This window comes from Ictalurus furcatus, chromosome 7 (genome assembly GCF_023375685.1).
Source record: "Ictalurus furcatus strain D&B chromosome 7, Billie_1.0, whole genome shotgun sequence".
In the NCBI taxonomy this organism is placed as follows: domain Eukaryota; kingdom Metazoa; phylum Chordata; class Actinopteri; order Siluriformes; family Ictaluridae; genus Ictalurus; species Ictalurus furcatus.
Window position 1 is genome coordinate 34292961 of NC_071261.1, and position 27676 is coordinate 34320636.

At 40.7% G+C, this 27676-nt stretch overlaps 1 protein-coding gene across 1 annotated transcript; it reads right to left on the reverse strand.

The window, feature by feature from the left end:
- Positions 1–5998: 5998 nt before the first annotated feature.
- On the reverse strand, positions 5999–26546 carry wnt3a (wingless-type MMTV integration site family, member 3A). Its single transcript, XM_053629993.1, has 4 exons — positions 25853–26546; positions 17496–17737; positions 9301–9566; positions 5999–9006 (listed from the first exon to the last, which is right to left on the reverse strand). The coding sequence occupies exons 1-4, from the start codon at positions 25921–25923 to the stop codon at positions 8527–8529; spliced, it is 1059 nt and encodes a 352-aa protein (XP_053485968.1). The 5' UTR covers positions 25924–26546; the 3' UTR covers positions 5999–8526.
- Between the last annotated feature and the right edge of the window lie 1130 nt (positions 26547–27676).

Genomic DNA, 27676 nt, shown 5'->3' on the forward strand with positions numbered 1-27676 from the left:
GGAGAGAGATTCTTTTCTTCAAAAATCTTCCCGGTCACCAAGGAGAACCTGGAGGACCTTCTGCGCGTATTGTCCTGGGTGCTAATCTGGCTCCTTCACCTTCTGAAAAGAATCAGATTATTATTATGGAGGACTTTTTTGCTCCCCTGGAAAAAAGACAGAAAGAAAGAAAGCAAGAAAGAAACGGCAGGGAGAATGACAGCATTGTGGCCTCTGTGTGTGTGTGTGTGTGTGTGTGTGTGTGTGTGTGTGTGTTAATTCGAGGCGTTTGTTGGTCAGAGACGCTGTATCAGCAGGGGAGAAATTTTATGTGGATCTGATACGACAATCACCTCCAGGCTCCAAAGAGACTGACAGCGCGACCGAAGGAGCGAGTGTGAGAAAGGCTTAAGCCACGGATCACCGCCATGCCGTGCCGTCTCATAATAATCACCACGACAACCATGCCATCCCATAATAATCACCGTTATCCTTTCCGGAAATCAACCAGTCTGGTATAATTAACATTTACACTGCACACATTTCAACATCGTTGTCTACACACCAGTTCAGTTCAGCTTTATCTGTATAGCGTGTTTAACAGTGGACATTGTCGCAGAGCAGCTTTACAGAAATATATAAATTCAGGATATAGATGTTAAATGTATGAATTTATCTCTAATGAGCAGCCAGAGGTGACGATGGTGAAACCTTGAGAGGAACCGGACTCAAAAGGGAACCCGTCCACATCTGGGTGACACCGGATAGTGCGATTATAAATAAATAAATCACATGCTTGTTTGTGTTTGTTTTTGATAAAAGTTTGAGAAGATATGATTCTAATAAATCCGCAGTGAATACAGAGTGAATTAGAGTTTTAGCTGCTGAACCTCTGGCCCCCTATGGAGAGTTTAATGCTGCTGGACTGAATGGGACAGGATTAGGTTCGGACATTCCCGAGGCCGATGATCATCCAGCCGCTCGCCTGCCTTACGTTTTCTACAGAACTAACTTCAAACATACTTATTAACCAAACAAACCTCAAAGCCTATAAAAAAATTTAAACACCTATTAATTATTTATAGCATGCCAGTCAGAGACTTTCACATGGCAGGTAACTAAACGAACCAAAAAGCAGAAACTTGGCTGAGGTGTGTGTAGAGCTGGAAACATGCTGATGGAAAATTCAACCTTTAACCTTAACAGGTATAATGAGACATAGGTGAGAGTGATTAATGACATGGGTAGTGTAGTGCAGCGTCTATTGGCGCTACCATGACACGTCGCGCAGACGCTCTCGGACCCGGTGGAGAACACACCAGGGTTCCGTTCAAACAGAAAAAACACAGAGGTCTTACCCTTAAGCACACAGAAAACAAGTGCACAAAGTTTAGCTGTGTAGCACAAAACACTACATTTGATTACACACAATAATAATTGATCAACATCACTTGCACAAGCTACCTAAACACAACGCTTAGCTGTAATGTTGCGTCTACAGACGTTAGTAGCTAGACAAGTCCTGAAAGGAACAGGCTTATATCATTAAAACCAGGTTTGCTAGCAAATGACTCGGGAAAACAGTGGTCGCTATTTTATATATGGTCAAGTGCATTAATACAGAATACGAGAACTTGGTGATTATTAGACGAAGTTTCTAATGCAGGATATTGTGTTCGTGCCCTCGTTTCAGCTACGAGATACGGCCATAAAAGATCTTAAAAGAAGAATCGTACCTCTCGTACCTTCCTATAGGAGTAGCCTCCTTTAACTTAAGTCTAACATTGTTCATTCATTGTTAAATCACTCCAGGCGGTGGGATTCGGAAAGAGCTGCGAGCGCTAGTGTTACAGCATTGAGATTCTTCACATCATAATACGGTTTAAACACACACACACACACACACACTCATCCCAGGAGTCTAGTCTACTGATTTGTCCTCCTTTGTGTTATTGTGGAAACGACCGAGTCATGTACAAATATTCCACATTCCTGTTTTCACCTTAATGCAAGTAGCATGTGACAAAAAACCTCCAGGAGAAATACCTCCACCTACGTATGTCTATCTATCTATCTGTCTGTCTATCTGTCTATCTGTGTATCTCGCCACGTTCTCGCGATAACTCTCACACTGACGTTTGAGTCGGAGCCAAAACCTACCAGAAGGTGGGGCTCAGAAAAGTTTTCCGTTGCCTCGGGCAGCTGTGTGCAGTCGAGGGTTAGAAATCAGTTCATAATCCTTTCCAGTCTTACGAGCTTCAGCACATTTTCTCCTCAAATCTTTACAGATCGTTTCACCTGAACACAATCTAAAGCCAAGCGCCGTGAGCTGCTCCACGTCGTCTCCTCATCCAACTCACTGCTGCTGGAGTCTTAGCCATTTATTTGATCTGTAATAATATTTTCCTCAGCTAATCCGGTCAGCTTAAACTCTACTTCATTTCCCCTTTAGCACAGTTTATATTCGTTTATATTGATTTAACAGTAACATACAGTACACCACTCCTTCTCTATTCTCAAATAATGGTTTTTATTTTTTATTAAATATATCCGAAACATCCAGTCAAATCAAATGCACACTAATTTGTATGGATGCCAAAGTCAACTGTCTGTTAAGAAAGTACGGAGAAAAAAAAGTGGTTGGATTTTAACGACACAAACAACAAAACACGAACTACAGTTTTATAGACCAGAGAGCGTTACGTGACAACAACCAACATACGAAAGTCAAACACTAGCTGTGACTTAAATACTAGTGCTCAATTAAACCAAAACGTGATACAGGTGCAACCAGTCATGTGATATGATCCCATGAGGTGCAGTGGCTAATGGGAAATGTAGTTCAGTGCCGATTCCATGTACCAATGTATGTAAAAGGTATATACATTTCAGTGTGTATTAAAAGAGTATGCAAGTACTGGGACATACTAACGTGGTGTAACGGAAGAGGACATTGTTCACTCCTCGTGGCATTTCAGCTTTTCTTCCTTATATCATTTATAATATATAGTTTAGGGGAACACAGTGGATTAGCGGTTTGGAAGTTTGCCTCACATGTCCAGGGTTGGGGGTTCGATTCCCGCCGCCGCCGTCCTGTGTGTGCGGAGTTTGCATGTTCTCCACATGCTGCAGGGGTTTCCTTTGGGTACTCTGGTTTCCTCCCAAGCCCAAAGACATGCACGGTAGGCTGATTGGAATATCCAAAGTGTCCATAGTGTGTGAATGTGAGTGTGTGATGGATTGGCTGTCCAATGTGTACCCCGCCTTGCACCCCGTGCTCCCTGGGATAGGCTTCAGGTTCCTAATGACCCTGTAAGATAAGTGGTATAGAAGATGGATGGAGTGATAGACAATATATAGTTTAATTCCTCATTCTCTTGTTTCATTTTAACACAAATTTATTTACACCTCTCTAATTCGGTGAAACAAAATTAGATAGCGTCCTTGAATTTGGTGAAACAAACCGTCACAAAGCTCCGCCTCCCTCGCACAAGGAGTTCTGGTAATATTAGCTGAAAAAGTATCCACTGCTCTGCAAAATCAAATTCAAAAATCTTTGTGTTTATTATTTATTTATTTAAAGTTTTGGCTGTTGCAAACGATGCAGGTGACAGAACTGGGAAAAGCTGCGAAGTTAAATTTAAAGCAAAATAAATATAAAATATGTTTTACTTAAAGACATTTAAAATGTGGGGCGCATGGTGGCTTAGTGGTTAGCACGTTCGCCTCACACCTCCCTGTGTGCCCTGTGATTGTGTGCCCTGCGATGGATTGGCACCCTGTCCAGGGTGTACCCCGCCTTGTGCCCCATGCTCCCTGGGATAGGCTCCAGGTTTCCCCGTGACCCTGAAAAGGATAAGCGGTATAGAAAGTGGATGGACATTTAAATTGTAAATATATCAAATATAAAGCTATTATAATAATAATTATGATCATTATAATCTCATACTGTTTTAGCTCCAGATTTATAGGTAAATGACTGATTAAAACAAAAATGTGGATTAAACCATTTCATTTGTAGGTGGAAAGAATTAATAGAGTGAAATGGAGACAATGATATCTTTTGATGTGTTTTCAGTATAAATTTATTCAGTTATGGGGTTAATGGTAGTCATCACCTTTACCAGACAGCAGGACATGGCACGCTTCAAAGAAAACAACAACAACAACAACAACAAAATGAAGAAGAAGAAGAAGAAGAAGAAGAAGAAGAAGAAGAAGGTCAGAGTCAGCAGCAGACACTGAGGTAAACATCACACACTACTCTTCTACCCAACACACACACACACACACACACACACACACACACACACTTCCAAATTTACACATTTACGCTGTAATAAATAATCATTTAAAAAAAAAATCCGTTGACCCAAATCCCTAAAATCCATAAACACAGGACTGGTTCATACAAAGCTTTGGAATTTACAAGCACAGAAATGAAAGGCAGAGAAAATGAGAATTCACTGTGACAGCAACATCGTTCATTTATTTCATAAAAATGCACAAGAAATAACGCAAATAATCATCAGAATATAAAGTAGAGATCATTTCCCATGTTCACATCAAACCTCCATACAATTTATAAATATATGTTTTATGAAATGTGTGTATTAAATTTATTATTATTATTATTATTATTATTATTATTATTATTCAGTCCATTTAAACACACTGAGTTTATTTACTTATTTATTTTCATGTAAGCCTTTAAAATGAAGACAGTGGCAAATTTGGTCGAAAACTGAATTAGTAGAAGAAAACTTCACATTTTAGTTCATGATTATATCTACATAGAGTCTTTCACAGAAAGAAGAGATTTCACACACACACACACACACACACACACACACACACACACTAAGTTTGAGTATAATACACAGTAAAAACCTGTTAGCAGCATCCAGATAAGGCTAATATCTAAAGCTAAATCGGTGTTACTGTTAAATTGCTGCTTGTCACAGGTCAATTTGTCATTTGACAGACTGTAGTACTCAGAGTCGAGTTCAGCGCACAGTGAGGATTTAATATTGAAATCTCACATGGGGTGGAGTTTGTCTAAAACATAGGCATGTCTCTGACTTTGAACGTAAAGTCCCCATGAAATCTAAAATTGTTATAAGTTTTGTGGCTTTTTGTATGAATATGTCAGCCTTACGGTTATCTATAAGCTTCCAAAACAATAACAAAATTCGCATTTAGATTTGAAGATACACGCATTCAAAATGTACGGCCTCTCACTACCACCGGTATGGATCAACAGCGTCGATGACATCATTCTGCACTTCAGCTTCTCATCAGATTTTCTGTCCAATCAGACGCTCTCTAGAATCTGAAGTGTCCCGCCCACAAGACTATAAAAAAATCAACTTTCCTAAAAGCTATTGGCTATTTAAAAATGAGGAGGAGCCATCCGATATGTCCTGCCCTGACTTCCTGTTTCAGTGGAAATTCCGTCAGCAGATCGAATAACGCTGCGTGTTTCAAGGTGCTTCACGGGGACTTTCAGCACGTTTATCGAATAAAACTTCTGCAATATTTTATTTATTCGACAAATCAAAATAATGGATTAAAGGTGTGATGAAATCTCTTAAATCTCACAAAAACATTACGATTCAAACAGTCAGAGCAGGAAATAAAAAGATAAATAAGTAAAATGTAAAATAACAGTCTGCGCTGGATCATGTGCTATTCTATGTGCTGCTGAATAATGAGTGTTGAAGCCATTTTGTTCAATTAACCCCGTGATTAATGTGATCATTACACCTAGCTCTATTCCTGCAGTAATATATCCGTGATATACGAGACTCGTTTGAGATTTATGTCAGCTCTCGCCATCTTCTCATTCATATATCATTGTAGTAGTAGTTTAATTATTATTATTATTATTATTATTATTATTATTATTATTATTGTCTCTTGCCTTTGTGTTACATCCTATTACACTTGAAAGAAAAGGAAAAAAAATCAGTCTGTAGTTTCTATCCTTATTTGTTTTCCCTTCTGGTTTAAAGGAGAGTTTAAAGGTAGTGGTCTAGACGCTGATGAAAAACCCCGCAGTAGAAATTCAGACACTTTTACCCAAGAAAAATCTGGCAACAATAATTTCAAAGTGGAGCTCTACAGCTGTGAAACCCGATTCTGAATACCAGGAACTGTCCTCACGTAAATACTTTTGGACTTAATATACTGACTCTGAATACGACCCAGTAAGAGGAACTAAACTAGTTAGGATGGAAGAAAACTCTCTCAGAACTAGCTAGCAAAAAGTTAGCATTCCTAATGTGGAGTATTTCCAGTGTTTCTACAGTGACATGTTCGGTCCAGTGTTAGGTTTATTCTGGAAAGCAGCCCTTTTAAACGTTGCTAATACTGTTAACACAAAAACAAAGGGGACTCGATGTACTATATTAGCGCTTACCCGAAGTGCTAATTCTCTAAGGCTAACAGCTAACAAACTGTGTGTGGGGGGGATGGGGGGGGGATCTCCTAACAGTTTCCTGTTAGAAGAGGAGGATTATAAGTAGAAAAAAAAAAGGTCTAGACAGAAACATTCAACAAGGACAGAATGGTGACATTGAGGGACAAAGTCCAGTTATGATTCATAAAGCAAACAAGCAAATTCAGAGAAATTCGGAAAAATGTAACGCTCGCTCGGGCATGACTGGGAACTCATAACCTAATTAGTAACTTGTTAACCGTGTACTCAGAATACTTCCTGAACACACACACACACACACACACACACACACACTACATTTTATCAAGAAATATTTATCACATGGATAAAGGTTAACGCTTATGCTAGTAGTGCTACTACAACATGTCTTTCTCTCTCTCTCTCCCTCTCTCTCTCACACACACACACACACAAAATAAAAATTTTCCTATCAAAAATATATATAAAATATTTGTCACTAAGATTCATAGCTTTTCAACACACAAATTTCTTTTCTTTTTTTAGCTCAAAAATATTTCATAGAATATTTCAAAGAATGAAATACGACACTAATATCTTCTAATTGTGTACGAGGTTAGGAATTATGCTAACTTTATGTTGCTAGCAGCATGCTAGAAATGGGCAGTGATCATGCTACATACCACTATAAACCTCTTTTACATACTCACGACACATAACACAGAAATTACTTTTTTTTCTTTCTTTTTTCAAGAAATATTTGATGTAGCTACTAAATATTGAGCTGTTTTAGAAAAAAATCGTGTTAAAGGCTAATGCTGAAACTAGCAGAGCAGAGTGCTAATAGCTGAGTGCTAAATCTCTTTCACACGCGTATGCACATTTAAACATTTAATACGGCACTTAGTATAAAAAATTCAAATATCCATCTTTTATAGGAACGACTAAGAATTCAATATAGCGCTAATGGCTGATTAAAGTTGTTAGCAAAGAGGCTAAAGCTAATGTGTCGCTGGGGGACAAACGTTACACCAGGTGCCACGTGCCATTACAAAGCCTCTTTTTTTATTCCCAGCACAATTGCAGAAGTCTCCAGAGCTCGGCGATGTAAGACTTTGAGTCGCCTCTGTTTCTTCTCTCTCTCGCTCTCTCTCTCTCTCTCTGAAGTCGGGTTAAGAATCATCCCTCTGAGAGTTAAACGAGTGAAACGTCCTCACAATGGTGTGATAGTCCCTTTGAGAAGGGAACGTGAGAGCCTTTTCAAGTGGGTCCCCTTTGTCATGTAAGGTCTTTTAATGTCTCTGAAAGAAGCTGCCTGTTCAGTAGTGTGTAATAAGACACGCCCCCTTTTTTCATTGCAGGATCCACAACAACCTCGGTTTTGACCTTTCTCTTTAATCTATTATGTAAGGGAATGATGACACGAGATGTTTTTGGAAGACCGTTACTCGACAACTTTAATCCAGAGGGATATTTTCATAGAAGGTTCTTGAAGGAATGATGAAATTCATAGGGGAACCACTTTTTTTGTGCCCCTTAGCTTCCTGGAGGTCCTGATTTTGCGGAGTGACAAGCATCTTTGGGTTAACAAGGGCAATTAGCGAAATAATGCTAATGTTAGCATTATTTTGGAAGCTAGCTTAGTTATTATACTGTATGATATATGACACGAGAGGGTGTGTGTTACGGCGATTTTATCACAGGTAAGGGCGTTCTTAGGTACAACATGAAGTGGAGAACAACCCTCTTACCTGCATGACAAAAACAATATGATAAAATCTAGTGCTAAATAAATAATTGAATTTATTATGAATAAATTATAAATTTTTGCTATAATCAATTCTTCCTCCATGCACCGCAGTCTGTTACAGTAAACACTGGTTGCTAAGCAAAATGACAGGCAAAGATTAAGGTGTTCTATGGACAGAACAATGGCTTATGTGTAACGCTTTCAGTGGTGTATTAATACAGAGTCCAGTTATTATGATGCGCTCACAGGTGTGTGAATATTGATGATTATATATCTGCTTTGAAAGCCTTGTCACTCAGCAAAGTCAGGACACACCCTGCTTTTCAGCGATATTTTAGCAGGTTAGTAAAGAAACCAATTTTCTCCGTACTAGTCCGGGTTATTTGCAGGTGTGGACGTCGTAGACACGCATACACTCCTGACAGCTGACGTAGCAGCACCAGTGGAAGACGCAGTGACATTTCTCTTTGCGGTTCTCCGTCCTTGTGTTGTGTCCTCGGCCACAGCAGAGCAGCTCGCAGCCGTCGATGCCATGCGACGTCAGGTTACACGTGCGGTCTCGTGTCCCGAACGAACCCGTCTCCGTGTTCGGCTCACAGAAATTGGGCGAACTTTCGTAGTAGACGAGATCTGTTTCTGTGGGCGGTTTAAAGAAGGCGTATTTGGGCCGCAGGGTTTCGACCCAGCCCCGAGACTCCCTGTGTTTCTCCACCACCATCTCGGAGGCGCTGTCGTATTTGTCCTTCATGTAGTCACCGATTTTGCGAAAGTCCGGCTGTGAAAACCAGCATGTCTTCACCTCGCAGCTTCCTGACAGTCCGTGACATTTACATTTCAGGTACATGTGTTCGGTGATGGACTGTGGAGAGATGAGAAAGAGCAGTGAGGTTAGTTTTACTAAGTCCTGTTTACAGAATAAAATGCTGGGTTACAATAGAAATAAAATGGTAGTCAAGTAAGGTGTGTCCAGACAAATGGTATTTACTACTACTGTGTGTTCAATCAAATGGTAGTCAATAGTAAAGTGTTCAGTAAAATTGTAGTCAGTAGTTAAGTATATTCAGTAAAATGTCAGTCAGTAGTAAAGTATATTCAGTAGTAAAGTATATTCAGTAAAAAGGTAGTCAGCAGTTTTTTAGCTGTAAACACTCACTATCCTGCCAGCCTCATTGTTGTGGCGGTTCATGGCAGATCGGGCATCGGGCCGGTTCTCGCGTGCATCTGCAAATTCTCGTGACACCATGTTCCCAAATTCAACGTCCTCGCTGCAGCCGCCCCACTTCCACCCCTCCCCCGGGGGACCTTTACGTATCATATCACAGCCGCAGATCGTAGCTGAACCATCAGCACACCCTCGAGTCACGGCAAACGCTATTCCTGCAGATGCGATGGCGTGAACGAACGCAGCTTCTCTTGTGGCTGTGGAAGAAAATAAAGTGGAGCAATTTTTTTTTTCAAGAAAAATTGCCATCCATAAATAGCAAATTAGAATTGCAGGTTATCATAACAATTTAATTCAGTATTCATGAAAATTCAGTAAAATGGTAGTGAGTAGTAAAGTGTGTACACTAAAATGAAAGTAAAGTATGTTTGTTACAATGGTAGTACAGTGTAGTTTACTACACAGAGCCATATCTCCCTGAAGCTCTCACCTGGTTTCCCTCTGAAGCTAAGCAGGGTTGAATCTGGTCAGTACCTGGATGGGAGACCTTCTGGGGAAAACTAAGGTTATGGAAGTGGTATTAGTGAGGCCAGCAGGGGGTGCATGTGGGGTCTAATGCCCCAGTATAGTGACGGGGACACTATACTGTAAAAACAGCACTGTATTTTGGATGAGATGTTAAACCGAGGTCGTTAAATATCCCAAGACACTTATGGTAAAGAGTAGGAGTATAACCACGGGGTCCTGCCCAAATTCCCCCATTGACCCTTCTCTATCACCCCCTAATAATCTCCCTCTCTGAACTGGCTACATCACTCTCTCCTCTCCAATTATAGCTGGTGTGGGGTGGGAGTTCTGGAGCACTATGTCTGCCGTCACATCATCCAGGTGGAGGATACACACTAGTGGGGGTTGAGGGGTTGAGTGTCTAGAAAAGCACTATATAAATGCAACTCTAACTAACTAAGTCAGCAGTAAAGTGTGTTCAGTGAAATGTAGTAAACTACAGTACCCGATTTCTTTTAGTACAAACTCTGTTATAGATTTTTATTTTATGACTTCTACATTATTGAGTCAATACAAAAACATTTTAGATTCCCAAACATTAGAATAGGTCAGAAGACGAGGAATTTATTATATGCACACTAACATTATACATAGTTAGGTGGTAAACCTTGTGCATGGCAATGTTAGCATGGCAGAGAGATGAGTCAGTGAGGATCAAGCACATCCTCCTAAATGATGGGTAAACACACTCGCACCACAGACCTGTAATTACACAGGCTTGATTAAACAGCTCCTTCATCACTCAGGGCTAAAGTTCGCCATGGAGCGCTGTGTGTTCCTCACTCAACAGCCCATTGTTTTACTCAACACAGCCTCAATTTTGAAGAAAAAAAACACAAATAAATAATCAGTTATGAAACACAAGAGCTAGTGATATTGTGTGCAAAATCCCATACTAATGCTGATACCAGCTTTAGACTTTTCCAGCATGCAGATAGAGCCCGTGATGAATCCACTGAAGTCTTGTGCGGTCTTGTACGGCAACGTGTGTGTGTATGTGTGTGTGTAGAAATATAAATTAAGCCATTCTCTCTCAACAGCAGGTTGGAACTAGTTAGAGAAATTAAAGGTGCGGAAAATGATGTTGCAACCGTCTTTTGACTCCAAACTGCCGAGTGAAAGAACCTGAAATGAGCCCTCGATGTATTGGCATATTAAGCGCTGTCAACTTTCTGTCGTTAATAGGTTTTATTGCAAAGTTACTACTATTACTAGTATTCTATGGTACAGTCATATGAGTTCATGCTAACACACCAAGAAACCTTTACGTAGCATGTGGTTTAAAATGTTACTTCATCACACTAGAAAACAATATGACCACTGTAGCCTATTCGCTAACTGACTAATTAGCGGTTAATATATGAGATTAGCGCACTACGTAAATTCAGACCTACTTTATACTTCCGGGAATATGATTAAACGTTCTGATGATTCGTCTTGTGGTCATCCAATTAAACGCTCTCCTGAATGTATATGTCTACGGGCGTGTCTTGCTCTACATTCGCAGCTCATTAGCTGTAAACACGATTCGTTAGTGTGTTTTTGGCTGTGCGTCTTCACACACACACCGTTCATTTTTCTAACCATGGCTTGGTGGAGAATAAATGGTTGGAGTTTATTCCTTTGGAAGAGGAGTGTATTAAGAACTCGCTGCTGTTCAATGCAGGAGTGTCTCAGACTGAATGAGACCTCGATTCCACCGTTATACATCGTCTTCATCAGTAAGAGTCAGTAGTATTATTTCGTCTACCACTCAGACACGTCAGATGTCTCCTTGTGATGACATCTCCATGACCGTCGAGACACTTGCTGAGCCATATTTGAGACACTTGGTCACTTGGTCTCAAACACACATGGAATAACTCCCAAAAACACACAGCATCTCGTCATCTAGGATTTCGAGCAACCTTCTGGTCATAACCCCACAGTCGTAACCTCCGAACCACCACCTTGCCAATCTGACAATCTGGCTGATGCTGAAATAAACACTGACACGTTGTGTATTGTAGAGCTCGCACTGATCCGGCTTAGTAGTTTAAAGAGCGTTTCCAGACAGACATTAGCAGTAAACATTAGTCATTAGCGCAGTGTTGTGTCGGTTGTGGAGTGTGTGTGTCTGAAAGCTCCACTTGTCCTTTCACTATGAAAACGCCCACTTTTTATGATCAGGAAGCCTGTATAATCTGTGTGAGTGCATTTTCTTATGGACACTGGAGGACAATGACACGGCAGAGACGAGAGATGGCAGGATGAAGGAGGAGGAGGAGAAAAGATTAACTGAACACAGACACACTATAATTCACATACTTAAAGAATTTAAAAAAAATAAAAACATCTCCTCAGTCACCCGTACTTTACCTGCGAAGGAAAGCACCGAATTAAATACTGTAATCTGCGGCATCACCCCAATTCAAATAGTTTATTCTCAGTTTATTTTGAGATATATATATTGACTTTGGAATATTTAATTCTTTCTAATTGTTTCAGCAATTGTTCACTAATTCTTTAATTTTAATTTACACAGACCTTCTTATCATTTTAATTCAGCTGCGTTAAAGATTTGTGAACTGGCTAACCAGCTAACTATCATTATAGTAAACTGGCAAGCCCCACTAACTTGCATTAGCATGTAACTAAGTTAATTAACCAGCATTCTGAATAATCAGCACTATTTTTTTTTAAATCTACAAATGTTTATAGTAAACTCATGAATAGTTATTCTAATGAAACAGCTTTTCATGATACCTAGCATGCTAATCATCATGTTTAATGTGTAACATAAATTTTTTCTCTTCCCTCAAACAAAACATAATAACTATCAAAAGGGTGTCAAAGTGTGTGGAAAACGTTGGTCGAATCCTGTTAATGACTTGTTCTGGCCTCGTACGTTATTTTAATACTTGGAAGCGTACATATGAAGAGACCTCTCAGAGATGTGCGATGGCATTTTACCCCTCTTGCCTCACCCACCCGTCCACCCTGGGGGCATTTTCGGTCCCCCGTTGTGCTTCTACTGTCACGGTGTATTAGTGCCACAAAAGGCCTGCGGTGTTTTAGATGAAATTTGTCCCGGTGATTAGCGACCACCGCGTTAAGTCCTAGCAACAGGGCAAAAATGCAGACGGGGGGAATTTCCCATTGAAACACTTTAATAAAACAATCTAAAGGCCGTGTGAACGGTGAAATGAGCTCAGCAGGGGGCGGGGCTAAAGATATGTCCATCAAATCACACAGGCCACACCCATACTTTTGGGTCTTACGTGGCAGGTTTTTCAGCTTCAGGATTTTTAAATATTTCTTACAGGTTGGTTATAAACACATCTCAATACCTGAAAAAAACCTTATCGTAACCCTGCAGCAATAGCACTATGAGGAACGTTAAAACGAGTGCTATATGAAATTGTTGGATGTGCTAGATGCTGTACCATGAAGCCGATATGTTAATTAACTTTGAAGATATTCGATATTATTAAATAATTGTCAGCCACATCAATACAGTACTTTAGATTTTTTTTTTTCATTTAGACCAGTGGTCTAATTTCTTGAAATGACTCATCAAAGAAATGGGAACCAAAGCTAGCTGGCCTTATTATTTTGAGATTTGGAAAACTCTCCGTTGGAGAGGATGCGTGACAAGCATACGGCATGTGATTGACAACTTGATCATGCAGCAATTAGGATTTGATCCATGCTGCGTGTTACATCATGGAAATGAGATTATCGTATTTTGAGAAGTGAGGCAACATATAAGGTCACAGTCAGGAAAAAATCAATTTATTTTATTTTATTACAGTTACTTTACTACCACCAGTCTTTTCCTAGTAGTGTACCAAAGGAAATGTTGATGTTCCTGATGGTTCTGTCTTGTTTTCAATGTCACGTTATCTTTATACTGTGACCTACAGGGTATGTGCTTTGGGTGTTTGTGTCGAGACAGATTTTGCTGGCCAAGCTAAAATTACATTAATGTGCCCCTGAAATCAAAATCAGTGTTTCAGAGTGTAGTGTCATGGACACAAATACAACGGTATAGCTTTGGAGATATTCTGATTTAATTTTATTGTACGTCACTTCTGGGAAGACGATTAAAATTTTTAACAACTCATCCTGGACTTGTCTTGTGGTCATCCAGTTAAACGCTCTCTAGAATGTGTATGCCCCACCCCCAGGGGTGTGTCTTGCTCTAGAGTAGCAGATCGTTAGTAGTAAACATGGTTCGTCAGTGTGTCTTCCTGCACACTATTTTCCAACCATTGTTTGGTGGAGAATAAATGGTTGGAGTTTATTCATTGGAAAGATGGCAGCATTCGTGTGATTAGGCAGTTTTATAACTTTTAGAAGGAGGTGGGTTTTACCATCATGGGGTTGTTCAGTGCATGCCGGATTGTCGTTACCTCAGGTGAATTCAATTCCATCTTTATACATTGTATGTAATATAATTTTATGTCCCACTCATATGCATCAAATATCTCCCGATGACGACAACGACACTTCGGCTCTCTCTCACCATCGGTGCCACTGACGCTTGACTTCAGCTCAAACACGTACAGCTCAAACTCTTCTCAAACGGTTCTGAATACTTAGCTAATTCTCTAAGAGACTGTCAGGTTTGTTTTTGATTGGGTGTGGTGTGGTGTGGTGTATCTCGAACGCTGTTGACTGTTATGTAAATAAATCAAGCAAATGAACATGCTGTCACTCTGACTCTCATGGGCACTTTAATCACATTTTCTGTTGACCATTCTCAAGATCTTCCCTAGGACCTGACAGGCCAGCTCTGATTAGGGATTAGGGCATAAGGTTTGGTGTTCAATTGTTGGTATTGAGACAGAACCATAAAAGGCACCCCAAAATCCTCTGTTCTATTCAGACCCACAGTAAGGGTTTACACGACAACGATGTACTGAAAATGGAAACGTTTTTCCTTGAATCCTTGAACGACCCCCGCTCACACGGTCGCCGAAAATGACTAAAAACGCTGTATTATGCACGCCAGGCCAGTAATTGGCGATGTCACTTTGTAAAGAAACACTGCACGTCTGTGCTCATAAGCATTCACGTCAATGTGTCCGCCGTATTGATCCGGGAAAGACCACCGTATAAACAAATACAAGTAAATGGAGGAGCAGTGGTTTTTCTGGATAAAAAGCACAATAATGTTTACATTTCTCAGACGATTTCAATGGTTTATGATCCACGTGGAGTTCAAAAAGTTCTGTCTCCAGTTACCTAGAACCTCGATAGTTAGATTTGGAAAATTATTAATTGTTAACAAAGCTCATTCATTTTTAAATACTGAAAAAAATCGAAATAGTGAAAATAGTAAGATGCTGGCAGTCAGTCTGCTTTCAATATTTTATTTGAAATAGAAGGAGACAGATTTAATCCAAAACAGACAATTACACAGATCATTATAAGATTTTGAAGACCCTTCGTCAATGTAGATGTGGGTTAATAATGTGGCGTACATGATGCAGTAAATCTACACTTTGCTGGAGAAGCACAAACACAGTCCTGTAGTTTTAAACGTCTTGCGAGTTGTTTTGAAGTACTCGCGCGCATGCCTATAGACTGAACACATAATACGCGTGCACATGACGTCATCGTTTTCACAGATTCTCGTTTTTGTACGTTTTCAGAGAGACCATAACGGCATCGTTTTCAAAAACAAGTTTTCATAAGTTTGCAGCCCCTAAACCAAAACACACACACACACACACGCACACACACACACACACTTCCCAAAACAGACAAAGAGTAATCAGCTTCTCTTCCTCTACTCTGCCTCCTTATCTGGTCATTATTTCTGAGGGGCCTTATTTCCAGTCAAATAACTACAATTGAATAAATATTGTATGATATGACTGTACCTGAGGTAAATGTTGTATAAAATGGCTAGAGTTGAGGCAAACAGCACATAAAATAACTATAGTTGAGTTAAATATTGTATTAAATAACTACAGTTGAGTAAATTACAGTCAAGGTAAATATTTTATAATATGATTATAGCTGAGGTAAATAACTATAGCTGAAGTAAATATTGTATTACATAACTACAGTTGAGGTAAATATTGTATAATATGACTATAGCTGAGGTAAATAATTATAGCTGAGGTAAATATTGTGTAAAATAACTATAACTGAGGTAAACATTGTATAAATTACGACAGATTAGGTGAATATTTAAAAAAAATGATTATAGCTTAGTTAAATAATATATAATATGACTATAGCTGAGGTAAATACTGTACAAACTATCTATAGCTAAGGTAAATATTGTACAAACTATCTATAGCTGAGGTAAATACTCTACAAAATAACTTGAGCTGAGATAAATGTTGTATAAAACAACTGTATCTGAGGAAAATATTCTATAAATAACTAGCTGAGGTAAATATCGTATAAAACAACTGCATCTGAGGAAAATATTCTATAAATAACTTTAGCTGAGGTAAATATTGTATAGAATGACAACAGCTGAGATAAATATTATATAATATAGTTATATAGCTGAGTAAATGTATTTTAAAATGTTTTTATACATTTTATAAATGTATAAAATGACTACAGTTGTGGTAAACATTGCATAAAATGACTTTAGCTAGTTAAATGTTATATAATATGATTACTGCTGTGGTAAATTACTATAGCTGAGGTAAACATAGTATAAAATAACTACAATTGAGATAATTATAATACACAATAACACCTCAGCACTGTTAGATAAAACACTAACAACGCAGAGGTATAAATAGCTGCACCTAAAGGAATTAATGGGCTGGTTCTGCATTGAATGTGCTTTACAAATGAGAATGTATTTATTATTGTTATTGTTATTATTATTTCTACTACAATTAACATTTATTACTAATATATAAAAAATGTTTGCAGTGTAACCATGCTAATACATTTACATTAATCATAGATCATAGTAATATATATTAAAAATACTTAGTCTTGTTGCAAACTACGCATAGGGTTAAAGGGTTGAATCGTGGTTTTGAAAACACCGTGTGTATCTTGCTAAATCTCGATGATTACCAACGACAGAAGAAACATTCACAATTTTATTCCACATCAGCATGATGGATGGATTGTTTTTGAATATACAGAAGATTATCCTTATCCACCTTGTTTGTGTGTGTGTGTGTGTGTGTGTGTGTAATCTTAGTTACATAAAGAGAGTGTGAGACATACGTTAAGGTGGTGATGAGTAAATTGGTGCAGGGGGAGGACAGGGAATTCCCTTCAAAAGTCAAAAACAAACATTCTCTGCCCCAGTGGACGCATGTGTACACATTTTACAACAATCTCTCTCTCTCTCTCTCTCTCTCTCTCTCTCTCTCTCACACACACACACACACACACACACACACACACACACACACACACACACACACAGAGCTTACTGCTAGGCACAGGGTTTTTAAACAACACTAACACTAACCCACTGGCTCTCAAACTTTTTTGGCCAATGACCCTATTTTAAAGACTCAAAATTATTGGGTCACTATATGCTGCACCCTAACACTAATGCTTTAAACCCAAACTATAACCAAAAAAACCCCAATCAGGTAGAGATGGCACTTGGTGTGATGCAGATATCAAATTGCTCGTACCTTTATCTAGGACGGGACCAAAGATGGAGAGTGTGTCATTGAGAGTAGTGCAGTTCCATCGGCGGCCGCGGAACTGGTGTTGACACTCGCGGATAGCGATGCTGAGGCCATGCACTACACTGGGCATCACCTCTGCAAAATTCCTGCAGAACCGCAGCTGCTTTGGCACTAGACCCGGGATCGAGCTGCACAGCACAGGCCGAGATGCTACAGACGAGTACTGATGTCCCACCGCTAATGACCTGCACATACATGACACATACTTCAAAACACACACCAATACCCAACAGCTATTTCTTCCAAAAGTCTGAATGATCAGATTACTGCCTGTTAGTTGAATTACACAAGCAAACTTTAGTGTATATAGGGAAACCACTTGGGTGATTTCATCCATCCAAACAGTGTCTATAAAGTCAGGTTTAGACATTACATTTATGGCATTTAGCAGACACCCTTATCCAGAGCGACTTGCATTTATCTCATTTATACATCTAAGTAGTTGATGGTTAAGGGCCTTGCTCAAGGACCCAACAGTGGAAGCCTGGCAGTGCTGGGATTTGAACTTATGACCTTCTGACCAGTAGCCCAACGTCTTCACCACTGAGCTACCACTGCCCCAAGACACAAAGTTATAGTGTTCACTGTGTATAAGACTTTCATTCTCTTTTGGCGAACAGAATTTTGAGACTCAGAGAACAACATACACCATATTTATCCAAAACAACCCTTAAAGTGTCCCTGAAAACAAAATTGGTGTTTCAGAACTTTTTTATACAGTACCTGTCCCTGTATATATATACTGATGACTGCTGCTGTACTTATCTTGTGTTTATCCAATTAAATACTCTCTAGAATGTATATGTCCCGCCCCCAGGGGCATGTCTTGGTCTACCATAGCAGCTTCTTAGCAGTAAACATGGTTTGTTAGTGTGTTTTGGCCATGTTTCAGACACAATTCCCTTTACCAAACATTACATGGTGGAGAAATAAAGGTCAGAGTTTATTCATTTGAATGCGGCGGAGTTTGCGCAAGCTGCAAGCTGGAGTGTTTTACCAACTTGGGGCTGTTTGATGCAACCCTGCAGCTTTCCATCACCATCGGCACCATCACCATGACGCTCGACCTCAACTCAAACACGTACAGCATCACTCCAAAAACACGGGATGTCGCTGTCTACGATCGAGTTTACAAACTACTAGAAAATTAATGGTTGCACCAAATGATGTTGCTGCATACTCCTTAATATTGACAGTTCTCCAGCCTGAACTTTCTCTATATCTCCCCCTCTAGCTTTCTCTCGCTCTCATTTTTTCCCTCTCTCTATTTCTCTATCTTATCCTGTCTCTGTTATATATTGTTATATATACTGTTGTATATAAAAACATATAGAGTACACACACACACACACACACACACGTGCACACGCACACACACACACACACACACACACACACACACACACACACACACACACACTCAAGCTCAGCCTCTGGTATGTGTTACATGAATCATGCACGCCCTCAGAAGTGTGCAGTTGAGACGAGACTGAAGTGATAATGAATAGACAGTGGTGATGGCAGAAATCAACACTTTACACACACACACACACACACACACACACACACACACACACATTTGGCCAGCACAAATAAACGTATCCATACACTCTGTTTAAAAGTTCACATTGAAGCCTGGACATGCAGGTGTGTGAGTGTGTAACACACACGTGTGCATAGCTCACAGGTGGAGCAGGTGGATCACTTACACTCCTCCTGCTAAAGCTGAATTACACCCACTTGTCTGTCAAAGCTAATGAAATCAGCCACACACATTTATCTTCCCTCATACCTCTCAGCTCTGAATGACATCTGCAACATGTTCTACACTCACTAGGTAGGAAGCATTTTTTTTGTGTTTTATCCAGAAAGTATTTTCCCTCTGAGCAGCTTTGGTGCCATTACCCAATAAATCAAGGCTCGCAGGTAAATAGCGGAACCAGAGGATTCCTGCTCCCCGATTCTGTAATCACTCCGCTCCCACGCCGCACCATTAACACTCCGACTCAACCTCATCATTAGTAGCTTTAATTAATCATTTGTATTTAATGTCTGTAAAAGAATGTACTCTGTAATTGAATTACGGGCTGTGAGCACATGTTACACTGAATCCACATCAGAGCGATCTTGTGGAGAAAGAGAACACTCCAACTTTCTCAAAAGCTGCTCGTTGCTCCTCCAGGCAACATCACACCACTTACTCACACATCGACTGCAACCCCAGCTACTGCTACGTTCATGGCATTCAGCAGATGCCCTTATCCAGGGCATACAGATGAGGAGATGAGGGTTAAAGGCCTTACTCAAGGGTCCAGCAGTGGAAGCGTGGCAGTGCTGGGATTTGAACTCATAACATTTAGATCAGAAATCCAACATCTTAACCACTGAGTCACTGCTTGCTACCAGCTACTGAGAAATATTTACCAAGCCTGATCTCTCCATTGCGTACACCTTTACTCCAATACAAAGAGGAGATTACTCATCAGACTGTGTTCATCCCAAGTTTAGGAAGCTTCATGGATGAAGTACTCAGAGACATCCCAGACAGACGGGTCCTACGCCAGATGATGAGACACATTATCACACGAGACACATTCAACAAGTGGTCACGCATCTATTGGACCGTCCGTACAGGATTTCACACTTTGCTTGATTTTGCTGTGGGTTTTAAAAAAAATTTGCGATGCAGTTTTTTGTGCTTTTTTGTGGAAAACTACTTGAATTGGTGAAATCACAGTTGCACGAAATGTCTTTCGCAGTGATGTTTGTTGGTAAATGAGAACTTTTGGCTATACTCATGTTCGACGCGTTCAAATCGAGGAGGGCTTTGGCTGAATACGCGTCGTGATGATGTCACATGACGTGTCTCAGCTCAAATCTGCAGTACATCTGCGGTAATTTTGAAAAATCGCAAGCTCTTCAGAATATTGCGGCGTCTCCTTGATTTTGCGTTCATTGCTGCGATCACAAAATCATGACATCCTGGAGGGACTGGTTGGAGGTATGTAATGTTGGAAACTGAAAGAGTTGTCTTTTTCTTTCCTTGGAACCAGTAAGTAACTGTAGTGAAGTCTGTGCTTTGACAGTTTCTGTCACAGATTCGACAAGCTCTATAGCTACACTCCTCACCTCCCAGCTTAAACCAAACTGCACCCATGCTTCCTCCAAGACACATGAAGCCAGCTCATTCTACACCGCAGTGTGGTTGGAGGAAAGCGCTAACTGCCCTTTTCTCTACATGAGCTTACAGACACCTCAGATATTTTACTGTCGCTCAGAATTCAAACTCACGGTCTCCTCATGCTAGGGCCAGCTCTATGCCTTCTCTTCATGGATCACGTATGTTAAGTTCCCCAGGAAGAATCTCCAACGTAGGTTAGATGTTCTCCATTAAAGCTTTGGCTTGAGGGTGCAGAGCATCTGTTCCTCATCCTTACCAGACATCAAAACCTAGAATATGTCAAGTTTATCAAACATCTCTATTCCAATCAGGCCTCCTAGAATCTTTTTCACCAGTTTTAGCTTTGCTCTCATCAGGCCTGCAGGCAGTGAGCTGGCTTTAATAAGAATTACTGTTCGATGTGGTATTCCAAAAGTATTATTTTATAGCATTCAACAGAAACAGATAATGGTGTTGTGTTACACCCTTACTATCTGTCTCTCTAATGTAGTGGAGTTTTCACCTTTTAGCCTTGAGCAAGAGATTAACAAATCATTGAGAGTCAAAAGCAGCTTCATCTTCACCACTTTAACATCATACACTCTTCCCACACACACACACACACACACACACACGCGAATACACGCTCACACTGCTGCACCTCAGAAGATTAATAGCTGGAGGTGACAGCCTGCCGCACATTCCTTTTCCCAAACACACACTTCTTGATGTCAAAGTCAAAGGGTGTGTGTGTGTTTGCATGTGTGTGTGTGTGTGTGTGTGTGTGTGTGTGTGTGTGTGTGTGTGTTATGTGTTGTGTATATCCTCAGGGCTCGGGACAGAAGCGTTTAATCCTGAGTGGCTCGTGCACAGGCTTGCTGAGATATGCATCAAAAAAGAACGGGACGCTGGATACACAGCAGATGAAAAGAGCAGAGAAACATGTATGAGAACAGAGAGTTGGAGTGTGCGCTGAACGCTGAAGGGGCTGTGCGGCTCAGCTTTTGTTTTTTTTAATGACTGTGGATTAGGAGATTTGGATGGGAGACACGAGGGGATGGCAGACTGAGGGGGTTAACATCACTGACACATAGCGAGAGAGACACTGGAGAGAAGTATAGTATGATAGATAGATAGTCCACAAGACAATAGCTGAATTTATAAAAATTACCCAGTTCAAAAGTTTACACACCCTTGATTATTAATACTGCGTATCGTTACCTGGATGATCCACGACTGTGTTTATGTTTTGTGAGAGTTGTTCACGAGTCCCTTGTTTGTCCTGAGCAGTTAAACTGTCCACTGTTCTTCTGAAAAATCCTCCAGGTCCTGCACATTCTTTACTTTTCCGGCATCTTCTGTATATTTGAGCCTTTTCCAACAGCGGCTATATGATGCTGAGATCCATCTCTTCACACTGAGGATGACTGAGGGACTCGTACACGACTATTACATAACGTGCAAATGTTCACTGATGCTCCAGAAGGCAACACGATACATTAAGAGCCAGGGGGGTGAAAGCTTTTGAACAGGATGATTGGTGTAAATTGTTAGTATCTCAAACATAATCCAAATTTTCCAGTATTAAAATGTGTACAATAATATTTTGACTGTTTATTATTATCATTATTATTATTATTATTATTATTATTATTATTATTATTATTGTTATTTATTAGGTCCAACTTTAAACATTATTTATAGGCTTAGCTATTTTTCAGTTATTGAGATTTGCTGATCTTTGCTTATCCTATGCAGGGTCGCGGGGAGCCTGGAGTCTATCCCAGGGAACTCGTGTCACGAGGCGGGGCACTACGCACTACCCACTACGGACAATCTGGAAATGTCAATCAGCCTACAGTGCACGTATTTGGACTGGGGGAGGAAACTGGAGTACCTGGGGGAAACCCCCGACGCACGTTGAGAACATGCTAACTCCGCACACACAGCGCAAAGGCGGGATTCGAGCCACCAACCCCTGGAGGTGCGAGGCAAACGTGCTAACCTAAACCATGGAAATGTCTGCATTGACCTCTAACATTTTCACAGAAAGGCAGTTGCCAGCTTCAAGTGGGAGATTTAAAAAAAAAAAAATTACAACACAATATTTGCCCCTGCTTGTTCTTCTTGTTCTTCTTGTTCTTCTTGTTCTTCTTCTGGTGCCATTGGGCATACAGGACAGGAACTAAAGTCATGAGAGGGGAACTGAAGAAAAGTCGGACCACACGCACCATAGGACAGGTCTGAGGAATCATTAAAGCCGGTTGTTTGTGCCGCTTTGTCACTCGCTAGTGTGAATGTAGGGTTATACTGATCGCTGTGTGTATAATCCAGCTGTTTTGTTCTTGCTCTCTATGTTGCACAATGTGTCACTTGCAGTCGAGTCTTCACATGCAATTCACTTTGATTAAAAAGCATCTGCCAGGTGAATAAATGTGACTGTACAACAGATAAACTGATAATCAGATAGACGGATGAACAGTTTCGAGATCACAAAAGATTGCTTACATGACACAGTGTGTGTGTGTGTGTGTGTGTGTGTGTGTGTGTCTGAGAGAGAATATAAACTGTCATTAAACAATACCACATGATCATTTTAACTGCAGGCTGGAGAATGTCGACTGTCAAACATGGCGGTCTAGGATATCATAGGCTTGTATCTGTTTACCTGTCTGTCTGTTTACCTGTCTGTCTATTTACCTGTCTGTCTATTTAAATGTCTGTTTGTGTTCAAGTGGTCATACATTAAAGTAACAACTGGCACCTTTTTCTGATCTTGCGGAAATCCTGCACAAAAAAAAAGAAAATCACACCTATGGCCTCGGGAGTGTGTGAGTAATCATGTAATGTTCATCCAAACTTTAACGACTTTACTGATTTAGCACTGAGATAGAGCGAGAAAAGGATGAAATGTCCCAAGAAATGTCTCGAGAGCCATGATTTGTAGAATATTTCCTTCTGAAGTAGAAAGTCAGAGTGTCAGAAAGTCAGAGTGACGGTGTGTTGAAGCGCTCGACTGATTCGCGGTACGTCACACCTCACCCAATCTACATCAACCTGACAGTAGCTTAGAGAGCTAGCTAAATATGGAGAACTGTGAAGAGTCTTCTTCTCCCACGCCTGTCCACGTTAACCTGGACGGTATCTGAGATGACGGGGTGCCGTGTGTTTTTGGAGTTACACGTGTTGGTGATGGAGAGCTGCAGAGTCGTCACCGTGAGACGACTGACGCGTCGGAGTTGGAGATAAAATTATATTACTGACTTACTGATAGAGATGAAGATGGAATTCTCCATCAGTCTGAAGTAGAGACATTCTGGCATTGAACAGCCCCAAGTTAGAAAAACACACCTCCAGAAAGTCACAAAACCGCTGACTGACACAAACTCCGCCCTCTTTCTAATTAATAATCTCCAAGCATTTATTCTCCACAAAGCCATGATTGGAAAATAGATGAACCATGATGAACCATGTTTACTGCTAACAAGCTACTATTGTAGAGCAAGACACACCCCTGGGGTGGGACATATACATTCTAGAGAGCATGGACAATCATCCAATTAAACAGTGGAAGTGGAAGGTGCTAGCTATAGATATCCACCCACAGCATGCTAAGGTATACTGGTGCTCCTGGTGCTCCTCCTAACTTATACTTACTGCAGAATAAATAGTTGTCTATGGATATAGTGTAAACATTTTCCCAAATAAAAAGGAAGAGTGAAAATACAGGTGTATATTCTTTATTGGAGTCCACTGTGGACGTGTCCTAAACCACACACCCTACTCACTATGTAGTCCACATAAACACCATTATCTGTCCACTGTGGACGTGTCCTAAACCACACACCCTACTCACTATATAGTCCACATAAACACCATCACCAGTCCACTGTGAAATTATTTGTACATGCTGTGGTAACTGTATAGCTGTAGTCTATAAGTTCTAAAAGGTTCTTTATGCCGTGTGTGCATTCTCTGGTACTGACCCAGGATCAGTATGTTCTGAGTTAGTACTGATCAGCTAGAACATTACAAACTGATTTGAGAAGAGCTCAGTTAAAGAGACGACAGCAGCTCATGCTCAGGTGAGTGACCTTACTTCACCTTCTACTGTGTACAGTCTGAGACCTGCCCGGATCGCTGATGGATTTCAGATGTGAGTGAATAAACCTGGGTTTAATGGAGGCGGAATTACCAGTTTACTGACTGAACTGGAAACAACGATACGAACTTCTCATGATGTTCATCAAGTTTTCAGTTCACAACATCAGCCATGCCTTTATTATTTTCACCATTATTATGTGATTCTCCCAGATATTTGCGACAAGATTGAGTGCCGTTAGGAGAAAATGAACGACTAGTGTTGACGCTGTGCCCAGTGCTAGCCCTGAAAGAATACACACTGGTATGATCACCAGTCAGAAAAGATCATTGAGATCATTTGCGGAGAACATCACCATCATGTTAACACCGATCGTACCACCAGGGTGAACCGACTGGACATCATTCTCCATGATAGGCACAAGGCACGTTCTTTGCTAATTGACATAGCCGTCCTAGATGACGCAGATATCTTAGTGAAAGAAGTAGAAAAACTAAACAAACACGAGGACCTCGGGTATGAGATTTCGCGTGGAGATCTGGAACACTAGGGCTTCCGGTCGTGGTCGGAGCATTAGGCACTGCTCGACCAAGTCTCCAGATAAACCTTGATGAACTGCCAGGCAATAATAATAATAATAATAATAATAATAATAATAATAATAATAATAATAATAATGAAAGACCAGTGAATGAGAGAAATGACTAAAATTATAGGTACAAAAAGACAAATGAACAAACAAAACAAACAAAAATTGATGAACTAAAGAATATTTTTTCCTTATTTGTATTAAATGTAATTTTAAGGCACATGTCAGTGCTGAGGAGTGAAATGAAATGGAATTACATACAGATGTAAAAGCCTAAACATGTATTGACTTCAGATGCAAACATAAACTTAAACACGTTAAAAAATCATAAGGAATACTTCATATAACCAGATACCATTATAAAGACTCAGTTGGGACAGAATAAGACACACACACACACACACACACACACACACACACACACACACACACACTGAGATGAAACTTACCACCATATCGGATAGCTTGCTGTAACACGCGGGATCCCGGAGATCAGCAGCAGCCATGTGAGGTGTATCATCCTTAACCAAGTTCCTCCAACACACACACACACACACTCTCACACACACACTGTGTCTAATCCCACAAACACGCTCGACTGTGTGTCACAATCATGGCAATAACGTGTGTATTCATGTGTGTGTGAGTGAGAGAGAGAGTGTGAGGGCGAGAGAGAGCACGGAGCAGGTAACGGCCAGTGCTGACACTGAAAGAGGGAGGGACGAGTCAGCTACACTTATACTGGGAGCGAGAGAGAGAAAGAGAGAGAGACAGAGAGAGAGACAGAGAGAGGGAGGGAGGGATGAGTTAACTAGACTTCTACAGAGAGAGAGAGAGAGAGAGAGAGAGAGAGAGAGAGAGAGGGACGAGTTAGCTACACTTATACTGGGAGTGAGAGAGAGGGAGAGAGAGGGAAGAGTTAGCTACACTTATACAGAGAGAGAGAGAGAGAGAGAGAGAGACGAATCAGCTACATTTATACAGAGAGAGAGAGAGAGAGAGAGAGGGACAAGTTAGCTACACTTATACTGGGAGTGATAGAGAGAGGGACGAGTTAGATAGACTTACACTGAGAGAGAGAGAGAAAGAGAGAGAGGGACAAGTTAGGTAGACTTACACTGAGAGAGAGAGAGAGAGAGAGAGAGAGAGAAAGAGAGAGAGGGACGAGTTGGGTAAACTTACACTGAGAGTGAGAGAGAGAGAGACGAGTTGGCTACACTTATACTCAGAGAGAGAGAGAGAGAGAGCGAGAGAGAGAGAGAGAGAGGGATGAGTTAGCTACACTTATACTGAAAGAGAGAGGGAGAGAGAGAGAGAGGGACGAGTTAGGTAAACTTACACTGAGAGAGCGAGACAGAGCATGGGAGGGATGAGTTAGCTATACTTATACTGTGTGTGTGTGAGAGAGAGAGGGATGAGTTATCTATACTTATACTGAGAGAGAGAGAGAGAGAGAGAGAGAGATGAGATATACTGAGAGAGAAAGAGAGAGGGATGAGTTAGGTAAACTTACACTGAGAGAACGAGAGAGAGGGTCAAGTTAGCTACACTTATACTGAGAGAGAGAGAGAGGGACGGGTTAGGTAAACTTACACTGAGAGAGAGAGAGAGAGAGAGATGAGTTAGGTAAACTTACACTGAGAGAGAGAAAAAGAGAGAGAGGGATGAATTAGCTACACTTACACTGAGTGTGTGCGAGAGAGAGAGAGAGAGAGAGAGAGAGAGAGAGAGGGATGAGTTAGGTAGACTTACACTGAGAACGAGAGAGAGAGAGAGAGAGAGAGAGAGGGATGAGTTAGGTAGACTTACAGTGAGAGAGAGAGAGGGATGAGTTAGGTAGACTTACACTGAGAGTGAGAGAGAGAGAGAGAAAGAGAGAGAGAGAGAGATGAGTTAGGTAGACTTACACTGAGAACGAGAGAGAGAGAGAGAGAGAGAGAGATGAGTTAGGTAGACTTACACTGAGAGAGAGAGAGAGAGAGAGAGAGAGAGAGAGATGAGTTAGGTAGACTTACACTGAGAACGAGAGAGAGAGAGAGATGAGTTAGGTAGACTTACACTGAGAGAGAGAGAGAGAGAGAGAGAGAGAGAGAGGGACGAGTTAGGTAGACGTACTGAGAGAGAAACACGAACACACCACTACCACACACTAACACACAACTACCACACACTAACACACAACTACCACACACTAACACACCACCAACACACACTAACGCACCACAAACACACACTAAGACACCACCAACACACACAACACCAACACAGACTAA